This window comes from Coffea arabica, chromosome 11c, assembly GCF_036785885.1.
Source record: "Coffea arabica cultivar ET-39 chromosome 11c, Coffea Arabica ET-39 HiFi, whole genome shotgun sequence".
Lineage (NCBI taxonomy): Eukaryota > Viridiplantae > Streptophyta > Magnoliopsida > Gentianales > Rubiaceae > Coffea > Coffea arabica.
Window position 1 is genome coordinate 30,521,600 of NC_092330.1, and position 16,269 is coordinate 30,537,868.

Consider the following 16,269-nt stretch of genomic DNA (forward strand, 5'->3'; position numbering starts at 1 on the left):
GCATCCAATTTAATTTTCTAAAACAGGGGAATATATAGAAAACTTTATCTCTTTTGGGGAAACATTTTTTTGGGTTTTGGGCAGGTTGTTTTATGGCCCCTGAAAATAAGGTCTGAGATAAAGCACTCAGAAAAGAGAAGTTGAAACAGAACATACATCCTGTGTATGATTTTCATAGACTTTTATGGAGTGAGGATTTTTCTTCTTGCGGTGTTCATTGTTTACTTCATGAAGTTATAGTTTTGATTGGCTTGATATTTGGAGCACCAATTGATTCTGTAATCTTGGAATGGAGATGGTGTGAATTGAAGTTAAACTTCTGAAGTGTTCTTTGTCGCTTTTTCCACTTTGTTTGCCATTTTTGTTACAATTCCTAAGAAACATAATAAGAGAACTAAAGGACTAGAGTTTATTTCTTTGTAAAACTCATTCAAAACTCATAACATGAAACTGTTGTATTTATAGAGTTCAAAATAACTCCACTAACTTCACTAATTCCACTAGCTACTCCACTAACTCTACTAATTCCACTAATTAAGTAGAACAAAACAAACAAACATGGTCAAACTAACAACAGTAAATATTTCTAACAATGCAGATAACTTGTCTTCCTTCTACACTTCTTAATTGCATTATATGGCATTTATGTGTTGGTTGTATACTTCAATAGAAACTGAATTAGTGATTGTCAACTTGTTTACCAAATTGCATTCTGTTTGATATTTTTTCTATTAATGCTTGCACACATTCACGCTGATAGGTGGCGTTTTGTGTATTGTAACACAGACATGTGATTACAAGATTTTCCATTTGTTGTCTATTTCCAAGTGTAGTCAATTCCAAAATCACCTGATGTTTTTGACACTCTTTGCCCATGCAAAATTATTTACATGTATGTTCTGCTTATAATTTTGTGCACAAAATCCATTTTGGGCTGTTATGGTAGTCTTGTACTTTTCAAACTGCTAACTGGATCTAAGACTTCTTCAAAAACAACTTGCTAACATGCCGATTTATCAGAAACTGCATTTCAAAAATACCAAAACGAGGCAAGTTACTAGAAAATCGGATTCAAAATTAAGGGATTCAGAACCATGTTTGCTTCTAGGAGCTCTGTGATGGCAGGCAGTAGCTTAAGATTTCGAAATCAGTACGTGAATAAATGCAGCTTTATTATGCTTCATTAGATTGTGAAAATAAGCAATTCTGCGAAAGTGGTTGGCTAAATAGAAGAAAAGCCTTGCTGAGTTTGTACTTGTAATGTATCTTGTATTCCCAAAGTTGCAAACAAGTGTAATGCTCATGAATCTGTGATATCCTACTCAAGGTTGTCAGCCTGCTAATGTCGAGTAAATACCTGCAAATCATTATTTTTCCTCTGAAGAGGTTGCTTGGTATATGTTGTTTGCTACTTAATATCTTCCATATGGATTTAATCCACGGTTTTCTCTGTTTTAGGGAGGAACACTACAACAGAAAAAAATGTATCACGTTGCAAAAGCATCTGAATTTCTGGTCGTTACTGGGATCTGTATCAATGACATAAAGATCACAAAGAAGGCAATTATCTGGCCATTTCAAAAATGTAGAATCATTGACGTGACTCCTGTCAACTACACTTTTGAAGTTAATGCAATGAGCGCCGAGAAGCTGGCCTTCCTCCTCCCTGCTGTTTTCACTATTGGTCCACGAGTTGATGACCATGAGTGTCTTGTGAAATATGCCAAGCTTCTGTCTCATCATAAGCGTGATTCACATGATGTCATGGAGCTTGTCAAAGGTGTCATTGAGGGAGAAACTCGTGTTCTTGCTGCTTCAATGACAATGGAAGAAATCTTCCGAGGCACCAAAGAATTCAAAAAGGAGGTATTTGAGAAGGTTCAGCTGGAGCTTGATCAGTTTGGACTCTTGATTTATAATGCTAACATTCAGCAACTAGTTGATGTTCCCGGACACGAGTATTTCTCATACTTGGGTCAGAAAACCCAAATGGAGGCAGCAAATCAGGCAAAGGTTGATGTTGCTGAGGCAAAGATGAAGGGTGAGATAGGAGCTAAGGAAAGGCAAGGACTGACGCTTCAAAATGCTGCTAAGATTGATGCCGAGACAAAGATTATAGCCACACAAAGGGAAGGTGAGGGGAAGAAGCAGGAGATCATGGTAAAATCCCAAGTACAGATTTTTGAGAATGAAAAGGCAGCGGATGTTGCTGAAGCCAATGCTGAGTTGGCTACGAAGAAGGCTGGATGGGCTCAGCAAGCAAAGATAGCAGAGGTGGAAGCTGAAAAAGCTGTGGCCATACGTGAGGCTGAGTTGCAAAAGGAAGTTGAGAGGAAAAATGCATTGGCTAAGACTGAGCAGCTGAGGGCCCAATTGCTTAGCAAAGCTAGCGTTGACTATGAGATTAAGGTATGCCACTGGTCTCAATTGCACCTGACTAAGACTACTTCTTTTTCAAAAAAAAAAAAAGGCTTATTCTGATTTATTAATTATGATCCATCTAACTAAATCTGGACTCTCTTTGTAGATTTTAAATTGCTTCTAATTTGTCTAATGCATTTCTCGATGACCACCTTACAAATTATTGCTCGCAAGTGTCAGTTGGCATTGATAACTTGGCTTCATATGTCTTTGTTCTTAACATGACTCAGGAATTAGGTGTTTTGTCTTTTAGATTCTAGTTTTGACCTTTAATTTGAAATGGATGCTTGTGAATGCTAATACAAGCCTGTTAAACTTCGTTCCTTAATGTCTACGTAATGTGGTCTTAATTGTAACTTTTGGGGTTAATTTCACTTTGTACTCTGTAACTAGATTCAAATTCTCATTTTGGTTCTTAAACTTTAAAATGGGGTACTTTGGTCTCTAAGTTACAAAATTTGTCATAACTTTAGTCCCTATAGCATAAAACTTGTCCATTTTAGTCCCTAACCTATAAAATGTGCTCCCATTTAGTCCCTAAAGTATACCCACTTAGGCGAAATTCTGTCTCACTTCCTTAAAGATGTTATTTAAGTGAGACAAATTTTATAGTTCAGGAACCAAAGAGTCTTATTTTAGAGTTTAAGGACCAAAGTGGGAATTTGAGTACAGTTGAAGGGTGCAAAATGAAATTAACCCTAACTTTTGTTACCCATGCTGGTTGATCTGGTGCAATTTAGGAACCTCAAATTTTTACTCTCTTTAAGCTTTCTTGCAAATCACTTTGGATGAGCACCTCAAACAAGAGTGCTTTTTATTTACAGTACATTGAAAGAATCCCATATTTTTACTATATGAAATTCATTTTGGGTCCTTATATCTGAATTAAGCTTTCAACACTACAGACATTTGCACATGTATCACATCAATTCCTCGTTATGGACTTTGATTTTAATGACTAAATATACAACTCTAGGCTCAAGAGGCAAATTCAGAGCTCTACAAGAAGCAAAAGGCCGCAGAGGCAGCTTTCTATGAGAAACAAAAAGCTGCGGAGGGTCAGAGAGTTGCAGCAGAAGCTCAACTATATTCAAAACAAGCAGCTGCGGATGCAGAACTTTATGCAAAGAGAAAGGAAGCTGAAGGGATGGTGGCTCTTGCAGAAGCACAAGGAGTTTACATCAACACCTTGCTGACATCATTAGGTGGAAACTACCACGCATTCAGAGATTATTTGATGATTAATGGTGGAATGTTCAAGGACATTGCCAAAATTAATGCTGAAGCCATTAAAGGACTGCAACCAAAGATAAGTGTCTGGGCAAATGGTGGAGAGGGTATGGATGGAGCAGCAGCTGGAAATTCAGCCATGAAAGAGATAGCATCAGTTTACCGTGCATTGCCTCCCCTGCTTGAGACAGTGAATGAGCAAACTGGTATGCTGCCTCCAGCTTGGGTGGGTAGTCTCTCCAGTTCTAGATCTAGCCAGCCAGCAAATTAGTAATCAAAGCAATATCTAGTGGTAGGACCTCATTTACATTGCACTGATCTCTAAACTTGCTGAATCATGTTTTTTTATCTTGCTCATGCTACATGCCTAATTATGAGGTAAATTTTCAAGGTAGAACAGGGGATACTAATTGAGATGGTCATGTGCTCATAACTTGGTGCTGTGATTTAGCAGCCATTGCAAGCTTTTCTTATGAATTAAAATTGGATCCACTTAGCTTTTTCTATTTGATTTTATCGGTCGAAACTACTATCATCAGAGCCGCAGATTGCAGTCGTGTTTAGCCTTTAAGGTGATTTCCACACTTTACCGCTCAATGCTTGACTTATAAGTACATTATACTGTTTGTCAAACTTCGTTTGCAATCCAATGGTCTGTGAAGCTGTTAGAATCATCACAAATGTGAAGTACAGAGGTACAAGGATATTGCATCAGTTCTGGGAAATGTATTGAGAAATCATATCTGATGAATTGGGATAGGAATGATCTGGAAAGGAGAGTTCGAACTTGGATTCCTGTTCTCCATGAGCAATAATAATTAAGGCATTGTGCCTTTGGAATGGATGGAATGTGGAAATCTTGCTAATATTTTCTTTACACGTTAAAATCTTAGTAGCATTTTCAAATAGGGCAATATACATTTTACCTCTTGTGATTTAGTGATTTTTCACATAATCTCCTATGAATTCAAAAGATATATATAATCCCCTCATAATTTGGATTAAAGTGTCAAAATTACGAAATTTGTATTCTGTAACTAAGTCAATTAAAATATCAAAAGTACCATTATACAAAGTTGAAAATTATTTATTAACTACGGGGGTTATTTATATATTATGAAAACTATAAGGGGGTTATATGGTAAAACACTAAACTATAAGGGAGTTGTATAATGAAATATAAAATCATATGAGGTTAGAGTATCATGCATGTTATATTTATATATTTTGGTCACTTCAACCATTTTAGTTTTTAAACAAAGATAATTTCGACATTGTTATGGATTCTGTTACAAATTATTATTTCCGTTATTTTGACACTTTAATCTAAATTATAAAGGGGTTATATATAGTTTTTGAAACTATAAGAAGGCTATGAAAAAAATCGCTAAATCACAGGGGAGTAAAGTGTATTTTGCCCTTTCAAACATTGCTTTTTGAGTATGCACAGGAGAGTATGCAAAAACAAAGGAAGAATAGGGAAAAATCCAGCCAAAATTCAAACTAGGGTAATTTTTAATTTTATAACACTATGCTGGAGCAAATTTTATAGAATGCAGTCCTCGAATTTTTAAAACCCCTTAAAAGATCTGTTTTTAAGTCTTAACATTTTTTTGACACTCCACCTGACTCTATTACAAAAGTCAAAAAGCTCTCGACTTCCACTATAACAGTATTTTTAATAGAAAATTTCTTAATCAAATGACAAATGTAAATACATCTTTACCCAATTTTTGCAAGGGAAGGATTCTCACATTAATGCCATCAATCTTGAGTCATATTTCGAATTAATGAAGGCTGTCAGTTAAAAACTGTTCATTAGGTGAAAACTCGAAAGGGCACCTTTTCAAAAAAAAGAGAGAAGGAAAAAGAAAAGAAGAAAAAGAAAAAAAATAAATGGACGGAGGCAATCTTAGTGAAAACCCGAGAGGGCGCTAAGCAAGGATTTTGAAGTACAAATTGAGCCGTGAACGAAAAACAAAGGATCGACACTATTGAGAAGCTGGTGACTATATTCATTTGGATTTCTTTTCATACTAAGATTCTTTGGGTGACACTAAATTTCAAAAAGGTGATATCCGAAAGGGTTAAATGTGGTGTTTCTCTCATCATAGAAGGACCATTCAAATTTGTATGACTCTCCAAGTCATTTTTCATAAGAGTCATTTTCTCGTTGAAAGTCATTTTTACTTTATATTTTGCGTCGTAGCATGAAATAATCTTGTTTAAACTTTTGCGTGCTTTCCATTAAATTCAACCAAGAAACAATCCCCGTAATTTATCGTCATTGGTGCATACATATATATCTCATGGTATAAGCATGGTTGCTTAAGTACAGATACTAATATATCAAGAGGGGGTTGCACAAAATTTCTAAATCGGACAATTTCTAGACATCAAAAGGCTCATATTTACAGGGTTCTCAAGACTCAAGGGACCGCATGGTGGTTGCATTATATTTCATCCTAATTATTTTTTTTTTTGTAAGATTGAATTACGCTCGTCTTCTTAAAGGAAGAGGAAAATTAGCATTTATTTAGCTAAGTCTGATTTATATTAGGGCAAATTTTTTCACAAAAGCGATATCTGATTTTATATGTAAGTTTAAGGCTTATTTAGAAAAATAGCAAAAATAACTTCACATCTTTTGATTCAAATACATTTTCATGTAACCGTTCATTTTGTTGGATTTAAGTTTTATCCTACCAACAATTATTTTATTAGGTCTGGATTTTATTCTACCAACCATTATTTTGTTGAGTTTAAATTTTATTCCACCAACCGTTTATTTTGTTGGATTTGAGTTTTACCCCCACCAACCGTTTATTTTCCCAACAACCGTTTATTTTGTTGGGTTTGATTTTTATTCTGTCAACCGTTTATTTTATTGGGGTTGAGTTTTATTCCACAAACCGTTATTTTGTTGAGTTTGAATTTTATCCCACTAACCGTTATTTTGTTGGGTTTAGATTTGGATTTTATCTCACCAACCATTATTTTGTTGGATTTGAATTTTATCTCATTCATCGTTATTTTATTGGATTTGAATTTTATCCCAATAACCATTTTTTTATTGGGTTTGAATTTTATTTCACCAATCCATTAGGTTTTATTAGTTGTTCAAGGTTAGGTTGTATTCTACCAATCAAATCTGGTTTCAAAACGACTTTGTAAATTTTTTAGTTGTTTGGGGATTGGAGTGGATCCTATCGATCAATTTAAATGCTTAATAATTCCAATTTTGTTTAAAAAAAAACTCACTTTATTTGTTTTGATTCAGTTGCAGTTGAAGTAGACAGATAAATAATTTGATATCTACGTTTTTGTCTTTAGTTTCTGCAAAATTCAGACAAAGAGGAGCAAACTGTTGACACCAAAATTTTATCTATTCCATTTTATTTTTATTTTATTTATCACTATTTCATTTTAAGAAAAATCATTTTCACCTTATTTGATTTTTATTTGGTTGGTTGTGTAGGAAAATCAAAAGGGAAAAGAAGAAAGAAACGAAAAATGAAAAAAAAATCAGATTTTTGAAAAGAAAAAACTCACGTGCGCGTTATCTTCTTCCTCTCCTTCGTACAAAAACCAGTGCATGAGTACAAATTATCAGCTGAGATTTGAGGGATCCAAATCCATTTTGGCTTTAGATTTTACTTGCCTTCTAAGCTTAATTCGTACAAGGGACACCTCAGCCTCAAATTCTTATCCAAAAAACAGCTAGAATTTGATCGAATTGACCAAATGTGATAGCCCCACCTAACCCTAGAGCGTACCCAAGATTTTGGCGGACTGTCTGTCCAACTCTCACCAGGATTCAGTCACATAACATGAAAATTTACAAATAGACCCTCAAAAAAAATAATATTAATTACAGCCAAAGAGTTGAACTTGCCAAAAATCAAACCAAACAAGTCAGTTAGACACCTATGCAGTGCTCACACGAGCAACTAACAAACTTAGAAGAAAACGAGACTTTCCTTAATTCGATCTCTCAAGTTCTCATCCCTGTAAGGAAAACAAATGGCGTGGAATGAGTTAAAAACCCAGTGAAGTTTCAAGTAATTAAGCAAGTAAAATACAAGACAAGATAGCATATCCAAACATCGAGAAACAAGTCAAACACGAATGGATCATGACTCAGTATATAGCTAAGCAAGTAGCCAGATAAAACATGCAAAAGGGTACAGTAAGGAATACATTCATGTCAAAGGATACAGGTTACTCTCCGAAGCAAGTTTCACTGTACCTTGATCAAGGTCTGTTGACTCTCCGTCAACCGCAGAAGTATAATGTTCGTAGATCTCCACTTTACACCAATTTTCGTCCACCGATCAACTCTCTTACCAGGCTCGAACGCCACGGGGGTACCCAAGGTTCGTCGATCTCCTCGACCAAACCCTTACTGGCTCGATTCGACCAACTAGCCCTAGATTGGACTTATACTCCTGTATATTCAATAATTCAGGAATGGCTTATAGCCCCAGTATTCAGTAAACAATAATGGAGTCGTTGGCTAATATCCAATGCTCACGCAGTAAAGATTGGAGACGTTAGTTGTCACTTAACGCTTCATATTCAGAAATAAATAGTGGTGGTAATATTCGAGCATATCGATTAGTCGAGGAGATAACACTCCACTCGACAAAACAGAATAGAGGCACTGAGACAAGATGAAAGGTACCTCCCACTCGGATGGAGTGTGGTATATGCGACCGTTCAATCCTAATGTCGATGAGATAACTCTCTAATCGACTTAATCGGAATAAAAGTACTGAGACGGGATGAGAGGTACCTCCCACTCGGATGGAGTGTGGTACATATGGCCGCTCAGCACTTGAAAGTCAAATATAAGCACAAACACAAGTACAAGTCAATCAAGTTCAAGTGAGTACAAGATCATTCAAGAAAGGGAGGCCAAGTGCGATAAGGACACACTCGCCTAGCCAGAATCAAGTCACAAGAAATATCCAGTAATTCACATTCTCAAGTATTCTAAATATTTCAAATAAATATACAGGTCATATACAAATTAGGTTACTTGTTCATGCGTGAGGGAGATATCAAGTACTTAGTCAAGTCGGGTCAATTGAGGGTACAAAAGAGCACACTCGCCTAAACAGGTTCAAGTCACAATTAAGTTCAGCATATCATGTTTCAAGCATTTCAAGTATTTCAAGTCCAAACAGTTGAAAATCGGATGGCTACAAAAACTTGATCAAATAAGAAGAACTGGAGAAAATTAGAAATCTCTTTAGCAAATCCAGTCACATATCAATTATAACAAAATGGCCAGTACATATTTTAACAAAATACCAAAATTTGGTTGAGCGAGGTCAAGTGCAATAAAGTACACACTTGTCTATGACACAAGAAATCAAGTACCTAGCATTGTCTAACAATAATGAGCACGTAACATGTAAGTCGGTGGGATAATCACCCGAGTGACTAACAAGTCAAGTACAAACAAAGCATTTCATTTCATATGAATGTCACGAAATGAACTACAAAGGATCGAGTATGATAAAGTACATCTTCGTCCCAAGGGTTATCAATTCAAGAGCAATTACTTTAATCAAATAAGCATGCTATTAAAGCAGGAGACATTCTACATAAATATTTTCATGTACTTGGAACACTCACCTGTTAAGAAATGCAGAGCTTAATCGTCAAGTTCCACGATTAACCTTACCTCCGTTTCCCAATCCTAGGGCAACAAGTGAAAGTCATTAATGATCTAGATTCAATTCCAATCCAAATGTGAGCTCATTAGGTGACCAAGTGAGTGGTTAACTTCACTTGTTTTGGTTCAAATTCATCCAAATAAATCTCCTAGGGTTCATAGACTAGGGAAGCAAGTTATCTAGCATCATTGGAGCTCAAAATGCAACATACATAATTAATTAAAAGAGCCAAAACAGTCTAGCCAACCAATGGTACTAAAACAGTCTACTACTAACTCAAACAACCGCTTTTCTTGCTTAAATTCCATTTTATTTCACACCAAACCTTAAACCAATGTTTATCCAAGCTTCTAAGGCCTAACTAAGGTGCAAATGAACCACAAAATCAAGGAGAAACCTCCCTTACAAAACCGCTCAGTCAAGAGAAAAGGAAAATAGTCCACAAGTTCACTTATATCACTAACCTTCATCCTTACATTGTAGTTAACTTAAACATCATACCAAGCATTATCCTAAACTCAAAAAGGGTCCAAAACCATGTTAATACATGAAGGAAAGTTATGAACAAAGTTCAAGCAATTCATCAAACACATGGTATTCAAAACAACTAACCCTGCTACCACTTGTTTAGTTCAAGAATTTTAACCATAAACAACATCCATGTGACTCCAAGTTTGCCATCAAATCTTCAAACACATGATATAATACAAGAAAATTAGGATTTAAGGTTCACATCCCTCTCTTATGTGAAGCTTGAAGCACCAAAACAAACCACCAAAACCAAAGCTCTAGGCTTGAAACACACTCTAGGGTTGCAAGTAACTCACTCACTAACTCAAGTTCCTTCTCTTATGATTTTTACTCAAGATCAAACTAGGGTTTTAAAAGCAAGAAGATAGAGTTTTCTTCCTTCCTTTGGAAGCTTCAAGCTGGCTGAAAATATGGTGGAGGAAATGAAGTAAAGTTGGTTTAAAATTCCTCTAATCCTTTAGTCAAACAAGATGTGTGGTTAGGATTTTGCCGTTTAACCCAATCTTGGCCCTTTCTTCCCTTAATCTTTGACTAATGATGTTTCTACTCTCCAAATGTTCCGATACCTATTTAACACCTCTAAACTATCACATAAAGTCCCAATCATAAATAAAAGGACATTTGATCAAAGTGTATGTGGTGAAATAAAATAAAATCAATTCAAGGAAATGTTACAATTCAAATAAAAGTAATAAAGTGAAATGTAAAGAAATGTTATAATGCATGTAGAATGCAATGCAAGGACATGTTATAAGTGATTTAAATCTTAGGGCAAGACATGTAGTTTAGGAGAATTGTGTTTTAAAGTGAGGGTTCTCACACCAAAAATATGGCCACAAAACCCAGTTCATCTCAGCCTTTCCTCTGAGGGTTTTGTGGTTTCCATTTCATTTAAATAGCAAAAAGACGCAGCTTTAAGGCAAGAAAAAGGGAAGAAAAGTCGGCGGCATAAGGGATAGGTGAGGAAGTCAGAAAAGCGAGAAAAAAAAAAGAAAGAGAGAAAATGGAGGAGAAAAGGAAATTTGGCAGAAAATTTTTTCGAAAAACAAGCTGGTCAACCAGCCATCTTGGATCTCGATTTTCTTCCTCGATATAGCTCCATTGGAGCATATTTTTATTTCTGGGTAATCTAGGAAGTGAGTAGAGGAAGTTTCATTAGAAAGTTTTCTAGAAAAACTCCCACAGGCCCCTCAAATTAGAGCCCAAATTTGCTTGCCTGGAAAATTTTTCTGCAAAAACATTGAACAGGTTGGACAAACAGTCCTATTCATCATCGATTTCCCGCTTTGATTGAGGTTTTAGTCATGATTTCTTTGTTTCCGCATCTTCTCCGATCGTAGTGGAGAAGCTTTTGTGTTAGGTGATTTTCAAAAAAATGGTTCCAAAACGTTCAATCTAAGCCTGAACTTGCTGCCATCACGGTTCTTGAACATTCGTCGATGAAAGCTCTCTCTCTCTCTCTCTCTCTCTCTCTCTCTCATTATTTTGGCTCTTGGATATGTTTTTCTTGAGGTTTACTGCATTATTCGGGCCTCCTAAAACATCAAAGGTAGTGTATTCCATATTTTCCTTTTTCATCTAAGTTTAGATCCGTATCAAACTTGTTCAAATCCTGGCTATACTCATTTTCTTCTTTTTTTTTGCTTTTTTTTCCCATTCATTTCTGTGGATCAATAGTTCAGATTTTATTGTATAATCTTATGTTAGACATTGTGTTTGGATATTGGGCTACACGGTACTATGTATTTGGGTCTGAAGTTTTTGGTAATAGTTCGGCATGGTTGCTGTGTTTGATGAACCGCAAAGATTGCAGCAAAGTTTTGAATAGCTTGCATGGAAATTTAGAAAAAATTGCAATTTGGCCCCTTGAATTTTGCATAATTACACTACTACCCAAAATATTATGAAAAATGAACCAAATCTTCCCTTTTTCAAGCCTTGACCCTTTTCTGCGTATTTTATGTATGTTTTGAGTAAATTATTGTAGGTTTTAGCATATAATCATTTTTTGTTTGACTTCTATATTTATTCATTTAAATATTTCGGGTAGGAAAATAATTTAAGAAGTGGGTAATGTTATTTGATTAGGTTTTGGCAAATGGGTTGGTGGTTTATTTTCTTTGGGTTATGACATGAATTTTTTGGCTAAAGCCCAAACATTTCTTATTGGGTTTACTTGGTCAAAGGAACAGACCAGTCCATTCTTTTCCTTTGAATCTTTCGCTAGGCCAAAGGATTTCAGGCCAGAAAATAAATAAAAACGGCTTGTTGGCCTTTTTCTCTAAAGAAATCTGATATAAAAATTACAATCTAGTCCCTGGTCTTTGGAATAATTTTATTAGAGCTTTTGATTTCTTTCAATTAGGTCCCTAATTTAATTACAATTTGATCCCTAAACTCTATCTTTTGTTCAATTTTTACCCTTAATCTTTATAATAATTGTAAGTTGACCCCAAAAATTTTCTTTATTTTTGCAATTGGATCCCTAACAACATTGATTTCTTAAGAATAATTGGTTTATCTCCCTTAATTGTTAATCATGCTTCATTTAAATGCATTTAATTTGTTAATTTTAAGGATTTTATGTTTGTTTATATTCCTTTATAGTAATGGAGTGAATTTGACATATGTTTACCCTTTCTTTTTAATTGTTAATTAATTGGTGTCTTGACTATTTTATTGATTTTGGAGTACAAATAGGGCAAGTTCTACCTCATTTAATCACTACTTCAAGGGAGGTACTTTCTACTATTATTTTAAGTTATTTTATGTGCTTCTATGTGATTTTATGTGTGATTATATATTTTAAGTGCTTTTTCTTTTTATTTATTCATTTTATTCATTTAAAGTTTTAGTTTGTTTATTTAATTTTTCATTGTCCTTTGAGAGGCATTTAAATGTCAAATTATAATAGATAGATACCTAAGAAATGTATTTAGTTAAGTTATGTAATAGATAGATTTTATTTTTATCAAAAATGTAATTAATTAGATAAATGTAATAGTTAGATTATTATTTTTTTTATTTATTCATTTTATTCATTTAAAGTTTTAGTTTGTTTATTTAATTTTTCATTGTCCTTTGAGAGGCATTTAAATGTCAAATTATAATAGATAGATACCTAAGAAATGTATTTAGTTAAGTTATGTAATAGATAGATTTTATTTTTATAAAAAATGTAATTAATCAGATAAATGTAATAGTTAGATTATTATTTTTTAAATCCCCTCTTTAGATTGTAGTTAGAACCCCAAATGTAACAATTAGGTTTTTATGTGCGTTTCTTTACTTGTGTGATTGCATGCTTGTGTGCTTATGTGTTTATGCTCTTAAACTATTTTGCATTTAAATATTATGCTTATGTGTTACGTGCTCTATATGCTTTATGTGTTTACTTATTTTAATTATATTTTATATAGGATTTATTTATATATAATAAATGCATGACTTTACCACACTAGTTCAACGTTACTTATGGTCTTTCTCCCCATATTGTCATTAGTCCAACGCTAGTGAGAACTTGTAGAAATGGACTAGTCGAATATTAGACCCCTTTGACCATTTTCACATTAGATTCATGCCCTGTCTGGCGTTTATTGCATTTTATGCATTTTTCCTATTTTAGGTTATTTTCATTTGCGTGATATTTTTCCTACTATTATTCAGTTACCCCCTATATGTTTGGATCATATCATTTAAAATTTCATCTCATTTTAGAAAATTAGAAATAGACTAGTCTATTTGCTTGATTAAATTAGGAGAGTCACCCTTCAAATATGGGAAACGAACGAATATGATTTTTTAGTCTTAGCATGCTCTTATCCCCTTTATAAGAAGGAAAATTGAGTCACGAATTTTAGCATCCCGTACCTGTTATGTTACATTCTCCTCTTCTAGATCATGTGTATTTATCTATGTATTATAATTTCCTCTTTGGAGTCTCATCTTTTACATATTCATGACCTTTTCGAAAGATCATTTTTGGTCTTCACAATTAATGTGATTAGCCCCAATTAAATTTTAAAGAGATATTTCGACCCTCAAAATATCGCTCTAGATCTAGATTCACATTCATATAGAAACATACTAGTGTGATAAGTTTTATAAATTAGATTAAGAAAATTTTCGACTAAATCTCGCCACTAGTTTTGATTAGGTTGAAAGGGTACTTTAAGTTTAAACCTATCAAATCTTTGCATTCCCTTTCTTCAAACGTGACTCCTAAACTCTTTTATCTTATTTTCAAAAATCTGGAGTCGTCTAAAAAGATTTTTTTAAAATATATATATATTTTAGGTGATTTGGTACACGTAAACTCAATATCCTCAAACCATCTCATATTATAAGTCCAATTTTAGGCTCTTTTCCTTTATTTTCTAAAATCAAAAACTCAGTATTTTACCTACTAAATTTATTTTTCAAAAATAGGGCGTGACAGCCTTCAAGGTGTCCAAAAATGGGACCGGTTCAAACCGTTAGAATGAAATTATGGGCAGATAACCAATCATTTGCGTCAAAACCATGGTCATGAAGCTACTGCAGCCCAGTGCCAATAAAGATTCTACTAGTTCAAGAAAAAATGACAACTCTTTTACCAGCTTCGTGGGCTTTCTAACAAGGCCAAGGCTGGCATCAAAAGTGAAGAGGTCACCTAGAATTTCACTACTAGCTTTGACCATTGGGTTGTTTTGCAGTCAGTTAGTGTTTTCTCTCCTTACAACTCGGCTACCGTTAAATTGTTCCTACTTTGTAATAGCAATTAGGTTCCTGCTTTGATTTATCAATCCATGTACAGCAATTAGGTTTAACATATAAAATTGTTTGTGTAACAGTTTATAATTGCTACCACTATAGAATTTTGATTATTTTGTCTCTTTACCGATAGTCCAACACGAACTTTGCCAAATTCGCTGTGCCCTTCAGTTGTGGCCTGTACAAGCGGTTTACTCCCATCATGCTTGGGGAGACCACTACAGGAATTCGAATGCAATTCACTGGCTAGCCTGTCACTCTCGAATAGTGGGAAAATGACCTGTCTACCTCTAGGAGGAGTTGAAAAGACAAGGCCAAAGCCTCATCTTCATCCCAACGTCCCTTTGACACCTCCTCTTAGGAAGGGGACAATGTGTACTATATCCCACCTATTCTGGGAGTCACTAGTGATAAGCGACCAGCATCCAGTTTGAGAAACTCCGGTGAGCGAGAGAGTTCAAAAGGCATGAAATCCACCTGATCATCTGCGGATAGGATCGATGACGCATTAAACAAGATCGACAAACTTCACGGATATGGCGATCTGCAATTGAAAGAATTGCATGGATAGAGATGAGATGTACAAAGTTGAGCATTGTCAAGATATTGTTTCCAACATGGATGTCCTCGTTGATTGGAAGGTGGAAATAGACTCGTACCTTGTCGAAGATATGAAATTAGGCTAATGCATTCTCTTTATCCGGTATGATGATACTGGACGGTATGCATGTGTCGCAAGGCATATGAGAAAGAAAGATTTAACGTAGTAATAATTCCCTACTAAGTTGAAAATTGACAGTTGAAAATTGATAGTTTTACTTGCTAGTTGAATTAGGAGTGGCCTGTGCATGATTTAATGTATCTATTCAATTGTTATGCTTATGTTTTTTCATAATGGACTATAGTTGTGCTTTGAGGGAATATGGCGCTAACCATTTTCCTACTACTACTCATACTCAGCTCCAAAAACGACCGCTATTCTTTAGATTGACTGAAAAAAATTGAAATCTATTGTATGTACATTCTAATTTTTTAATTTGTGAAGTATTAGTATAGTACGGTTCACGCAAGGACCCCATTTGCGAGGCTAAGAAGTTTTTTTCTCTAAATTATTATGTATATATTTAAGTTGGACAAGTGCTTGTCTTGTTTTTTCCTATGCTTGCTGGCACAAATATTTGTTTGCTCTCTTATCCATTTTCCACTCTGAAAGCTGAGTGATCTATCAGCAAACTATAATGGCAGACATGTCCTAAAAATATGCTTGTCATGTGCATGTACAGGGGCTATTAGCCTTGTTTAGACTACTGAAAAAGATAGACCGCACGCAGTGAAAAATAATTGAAAGCTGACAAGCATGTTAATATGAATTATTGAAACGATGAAGATGTAAGTCCAAAGCACACTACTGTCATATGCTACAAAGGAATACCAGCCTAATTGTTAAAACAAGTGAAAATTTATTTTTAAAAAATCAAAAAGCTATGAAATAATATTTTAGGATCAACATGAGAGAGTATCTTTGCTACATCTTTTATTTGAATCCTTATATGACCCCAATCTTAGAGCACATAATTATATATAGGAACTCGTCTGACTGTTATCATCCAAATTTTGAAAGCAAATGAGTAGTCATTCAAATAAAAACTAG

At 34.6% G+C, this 16,269-nt stretch overlaps 1 protein-coding gene across 1 annotated transcript; it reads left to right on the forward strand.

Annotated features, from left to right (window-relative positions):
* Positions 1 to 1,473: 1,473 nt before the first annotated feature.
* On the forward strand, positions 1,474 to 4,122 carry LOC113717378 (flotillin-like protein 3). Its single transcript, XM_027242198.2, has 2 exons — positions 1,474 to 2,409; positions 3,398 to 4,122. Exons 1-2 carry the CDS (start codon positions 1,483 to 1,485, stop codon positions 3,920 to 3,922), a joined length of 1,452 nt encoding a protein of 483 aa, XP_027097999.1. The 5' UTR covers positions 1,474 to 1,482; the 3' UTR covers positions 3,923 to 4,122.
* Positions 4,123 to 16,269: the final 12,147 nt, after the last annotated feature.

What these genes read in the sequence shown, in the direction of transcription:
- LOC113717378 (XM_027242198.2), top strand. Translation starts at nt 1,483, where the DNA reads ATGTATCACGTTGCAAAAGCATCTGAATTTCTGGTCGTTACTGGGATC. An exon ending in GCGTTGACTATGAGATTAAG is followed by an intron (nt 2,410 to 3,397) that starts GTATGCCACTGG and finishes ATACAACTCTAG; the next exon opens with GCTCAAGAGGCAAATTCAGA.